Genomic DNA, 5,958 nt, shown 5'->3' with positions numbered 1-5,958 from the left:
ATATATTCATGTTTATAGAAGCATAATCATAATCATAATAGCTAAATCTTAAAACAATGCAAATGCCCATCAATCAAGGAGTGAATAAGATATGGTCTTTTTATACCACAGAGTACTAGGCAGCCATAAAGAAAGATAAATTTAAGACTTTTATAGGTAAATGGTTGTAAATCAAGACCATATTCATAAGTAAAACAAATCAGACTCAAGTGTGTATTGTCTTTCTGTTGTGAGAAACTTAAAGAGAAATAAGGTCTAAAAGATACCACATATATTGTGAAATGGGAAGATACTTCAAAAGGAAAAGGAACTAGAACAGGTAAAAGAGGAAAGGAAAATAAAAATGGAAAAAAACACAAGTCAGCTATACTATTAGTGTCTCTTAGATCATTATAAATGGAGATTTGTGCTAACAGCAATGGGAGAAATTTTTACATCTATATCTTGAACTCTGAGCAACTACTTTAAAGATAACATGAATGTTATCTTATTATATGTAATGCAGTAACTATTGTTATTCCCCTATTATTTTGTTATGAAATTTTGTTTTACCTGTTTTCCATAGAATAAAAAAGAGTGCAAATACAGGGCAGACTTTTGCCTGAATGGGATCATTCCCAATAGAAACAGGAGTGGATCATATCCTTAAGTACCTGACACTGTTTCTCCCCAGTTAAGATCTCCTGTTTTTCTCTTTGAAGCTTTTGATATTGATGGAGTGCTCCCTTCCCTCCCTTCATTTCCATGGCATCCTCATCATCAAGCAGCGATTATGATGACATGAAAGATGCCATTTCCGAATCAAGTTCTCATGACAGTACCTCTGTGGAGTATTTCTCTTGTGAGGACACCTTCCCCAATGAGGACCCAACTTCCCGGGGAGACATGACTTCCAACAGAGGTTCTTTACTCCACCTTCTGCCTCCTAACAAAGGGACAGAGGAAAGGAAAAGCAAAAGTACACCCATCATCAGACAATATCAGGTTCGGGATGAACCAAAGCAGGATCCCAAAATAAGCATTGCCCTGGCCTGGGATGAGGAGGACACTGAGAGTGTGGCTCGCACCGTAGAACGTCTGATGAAAATGCTTCACACCTGTCTGGAAAAGCTAAACAATGGCGAAGAAAGTACACAAGGTGATGACAGAAATCCAAAACATGAAGAAGACATTAATAAAAAAGACAACGACAAAGTCTCTGCATTGTCTGAAGCTGTAGAGGAAGAAAACTTTCAGTTCTGCAACCACTGCCCCCTTCACATAGCTCAGGTCAGTGGGCAAGAATGTGACAACTGTCAGGAGTTGCCCACGCACAGACCACCAGGAAGTGAGGACGTCACCCAGGTCTCCAGGGTGCCTCTGATATTTAAGGAGCAGGTGAGCATGATATTTAAGGAGCAGGTGAGCACGCTGAGGTGAGCATGGAGATGCTTCCCTGGTGGGCAAGGGCAACCCATGGGGGTTCCCAGTTGAATATCAGTCATACAATGTGGAGAAACAGGGTTAGACGCTGGGGTTTGACAGGACTGGGGAGGACAAGGAAGACAGCAAGGGAAGAGCTGTGAGAGGAGATGATGGAAAAATATGAAGAAGCATCACAAGAGAGGAGGACAGAAACAAGAGAAGGGATAATTTTTTTAATGTATCTGTGTGTGTGTGTGTGTGTGTGTGTGTGTGTGTGTGTGTGTGTGTGTGTTTGCTAATCAGTGCTGAAACTCTGTGCTTACTATTGGGCCATTTTAGGTAAAAGGCTCTGAGTTCCATAAAGGAGCCAATATTGAATTCATGCTTGCCAACATTACCTGTATTCAATTCATTCTTTTCTTGGCAGACAATGAGCCAGCCGACTGACAGCCAAATGGTCAGCACCACGCAGGCCACCTGGCTCTCCTCATGGAAGACAGAGAAAGAGGGCACTCGTGACACACAGACCACACCCTGCTTGAACTTGAGGCGTGCCCTCCGCTGGCTGAGGCAGCGAGTACTTTGCTGCCTACAGAGCAGAAGGCATCCTGAGTAGGCCACCCAGAGACCCTATCCATATGTAACAAGATGTCTTGTTAGAGGCAAAATGAACCAGTGCAAAGAATCCCTTGAATAACTACAATACCCTGGATAACCTAATTCTCAACTGCTTTATACCCCATATTGATATTTGATATATCCATAGGCTCATTTTTTTTTCAGTGAAATAAATGTCCTTGTTACTCATATCTGTTTTATCTAGCACACTGTCTTGGTTCAAGTTGAAAGCACATATGCCATCTAGCTAACTGAAATTCATTCCCAGGAAATTTTAGGTAACATGATGTTTCCTCAGCAGAAAGTATTCATTTCCTCCCTCTCTACTCTTCTTATGGCATTTTATCTTATTTTATCTGTTTCATGTTTTCAGTCTATTTTACATCAGCCCACAAACCCAAGTTCAGAAGTGAGCAGTATGAGCCATTCGACTCCAGCTACGGTGCAATTATTTGCATTGAATTTCTGGGGCATGAGCACACGGCCGTGTGGATCTAGTCACTCAGGAAGCTCACTGAAATTGTTAATGGTTGCAACATTAAGAAGACCCTACTCATGATCTTGGGAGACCACACTGGTTCTAGCATGTTTGCTATTCTGACAAGTTCTAGCATGTTAATGGGTTTTAGCATGCTGGTGATATTGAATGGCTATATATATATATATATATATATATATATATATCAAGAGTTGATGTTAAATTTATTTATTAAATTTATTTATTAAAGGGTTGATGTTAATTAGGATACACACTCATTGAGTAAATAGCACTGTTCTTCTTCATGTCATTAATCATTCTCCTGAAGATTTGCTCAGGAAACAATTCAATTAATGTGCAAGAAAAAGAGTTTGGTCAATTCTCAGAAGCAGCACTCTAGGCAGTTGGACGCCCTACATAGCTAATGGTGGATCATGAGTTTGTTTACACTTTGAATCCAAGTTCTAAGCTCTTATCAGTACAAAACAGCTGCCTTCATTCAAAATAAATGACAAAATGAGACTTTGTGATCAGTGATTTTTTTTCTTTCCTTAGTCCCAGAGACCATATTCAGAAAATGATTGAGACATTTTTAGCACATAATTTAAAGCACAGCACTGGGCTCAATTGACTATGACATTAAAGGATCTGAAATAAAACCCAAAAATCAACGAACTGATTTTCAGACAGTCATACCAATTTAAATTATAGAACTTTACAAAGTGTTTCTCTCACTGGCAAGAACAGTGCAGCCTCCAGCTTTCCAGTTCAAGATACAGACAAATTGACAACAGATTAAGGAAACACACTACAACCAGTTAATCCAGGTAAAGAAAAAGTGCCTTTCAAACAAACAAACAAAAAAAGGGATGTGTTAATTACTTTCTGTTTGCTGAAATAAAATGTCCACAAGTAAAAACGGAAAGTTTTATTTTACTTACAGTTTGTGGAGCTTCCAGCCTATAGTCAGTTGGCTCCGAGGCAGGGAGGCCTGGCAGGTAGGTGTGGCCGGGGAGAAACGCTTCATCGCAGGGCAGGCAGAAAGCAGCAAGTATAGAGCCTGGTTTCCCTTTTTATTCCAACCAGACTACAAGCCTATTGTTTGGACACACGTGCGCACATACACACACTCACACACACACACACACACAGTGAGCTTTCCCATTGTCCACACCCAGAACTATGCTAAACCAATCAGTGAACTACTGCAGTCATCACATATTTATAATCCAAAATGATACTCATATGACCCAGCCACAGATGAACACGTAAAGCGTTTAGGGGACACTGAGACATAGACATAACATTCCCAAACCCAGACCTCAAAAGACTCGTGCACATCCCTTTACACAAAATGCATTTGGTCTGTCTCTATGATTTGCCTAAGTCCCAACAGTTTAGCATTATGAAAAGTCCAAGTCCAATGTCGCCTCTGAGATTTACGGCAAACTTCACTGTGAGCCCACAGAAAAATAAAAAAGTTAAACACTTACACCATACAAAGACACCAGATAGTCATTTCCATTCCAAAATGTAGAAACACTGGGATAGAAAGGAGTGGGACTGAAGCAAGGCTAAAATCCCACAACACAATCTTTACAGCCTGTAGTTTCCTGTCCAACACCTGGGGCAAGTTTTAGCAAGATGTGAACTACAAAGGGCTTGGGTAGCTCTGTTCTTATGCCATTGAGGTGGTTTTAGCCCTCATGACTTCTCTTAGGCTAGCTTTGCTCAGCAGATCCACATTCCTGATTTCTCTAAGTATGTGGCTTTCCTCAGAAGACCCAGATCCTGACTTCTCTAAATTTCTGAGCTCCCCTTGCACTTTTTGTCTCAACCCCATCACTTCACACACTGCCTTCTCAGGGGCACACTTCCTGGCCCTCCAGGCCTTTTACTGAAATCTAGGCAAAGCCTCCTTAACCTCTCAGCTTTTGCATTCTGCTTGCAGGTAAACTAAGCACTATGTGGATGACAACAAGGTCTGCCACCTGCTGGACCAAAAGCCAGGTTTCTTTAAGTAGGGATTGTGTGCCTAGATGGCTGAGCACCATAAACCCAATCCTGACAGACTACCTACACCATCACTGTTATTGAACATGGTGCTCTGGGAGCATGACAGAGGAGAAACAACTCATTGCAGAAAAGGCAGAAAGAATCAAAGAGGGAGCCCTCCTTTCCCTTTTTGTTCCATCTAGGCTCCAAGCCTATTGGTTGATGTCACTCACACACAGATGGGCCTTTTCATTATCCACACCCAGAACTATGCTAACCCCATCAGTAGACTAATTCAGTTATCACATATTCATAATCTAGTATCAAATACACATGACCCAGGCACAGCCAAAGCCCCACATATATGCACCTGAGGTTTGGAGAGATGTCTATCACAGAGGAAGAGTTCTTCAAAGGGATCTCACATTTGGAGAATTGCAGGATCCACAATCTAAAATTAAATTCCAGATCTACTCAGAACTTTAGGCCTAAAACAGAACGTGCATGATTTGTACACCCACTTTCAGAAAAGTGTGACTCAAGACAGTGAAATTGTTTGTCCATATTTCCAGATGAAAAGAACTTTTATTCTAGCTGGAAAGAGTACATGTAATATATTTTCAACTATTTCCAATTACTTCTTTTTTATCTTCAGATGTTTTGTTGATGTGTCCCCTAGGGTTTTTATTTGTTAGAGTAAATGTATATGAAGTCTGATGTTTTAACATTTGCTCAGCTCATATTTCAAGATAATCCTAAAAGAGAATCGTTATTACCTCTTTTACCAGAACCTTTTTAAATTTTTTTTTTTTTAATTTTAGGGAAGGGTCTACAGGGTGTTCAGCGTCTCACTGCTAGATTGGACTCATAGTGATCTGCCTGTTTACAGCCTCACAAGAGCTGGAATTACAGCCATGCACCACCACACCCAGTCTCAATTGCCATCTCAGCACACCCTGGGGGCAGGGCTGGCCCAGCAGGCCTGGGGATCAAACCCCTGGCCTCTGGGCCTGCTTGCAGATGCTTTAACCTGAGAACCTAACTTCTGACTTCAAATAAAGTAAATGACTATAACAACATGTCCTGAAAACTATAAAAACTGTGAATGACTGGAGAAAAATGATGAAACGTTCTCTTGTGCAAAGTCACCGCATTTCAGAGCTTATTTGGCCTTCTCCCACTCTCCTAATGTTGCTGTTGATCACAAGACCACAAGCACTTTTCTGTTCTAGCTGCAGGTGGAATATTGTGAAGAGTTGGGTTCAAAGTAGACTTTTTGCAAACATTTTGGCAAGTTTAGTTTAAAACATAACATGGGATTTCTGGCTGTATTTTGAGTTTTAAATCAAGTTGATGTTTTGGAATTAATGGTCAATTAAAGTTTGTGTGGATGGTCATTTTTCATCTTAAATTTTCCAAATATTGGAAATAAATAAGGGATACATCTACTACTTTTTCATTTG

General features: G+C 40.5%; 1 protein-coding gene across 1 annotated transcript; it reads left to right on the top strand.

Moving 5' to 3' along the window:
* Window positions 1-744: 744 nt before the first annotated feature.
* Window positions 745-1,419, top strand: LOC101574235 (uncharacterized protein C12orf71 homolog). The gene has a single exon (XM_004647151.1). It carries the CDS (start codon window positions 745-747, stop codon window positions 1,417-1,419), a length of 675 nt encoding a protein of 224 aa, XP_004647208.1.
* Window positions 1,420-5,958: the final 4,539 nt, after the last annotated feature.

Source organism: Octodon degus, unplaced genomic scaffold (assembly GCF_000260255.1).
Source record: "Octodon degus isolate 3935 unplaced genomic scaffold, OctDeg1.0 scaffold00288, whole genome shotgun sequence".
NCBI classification, from domain to species: Eukaryota; Metazoa; Chordata; class Mammalia; order Rodentia; family Octodontidae; genus Octodon; species Octodon degus.
Note: the sequence above shows the minus strand (reverse complement) of the source record. Positions and strands in the feature narration are given on the sequence as shown.

Bases quoted from the DNA above. Each gene is read 5' to 3' on its own strand.
- LOC101574235 (XM_004647151.1), top strand. From the start codon at position 745: ATGGCATCCTCATCATCAAGCAGCGATTATGATGACATGAAAGATGCC.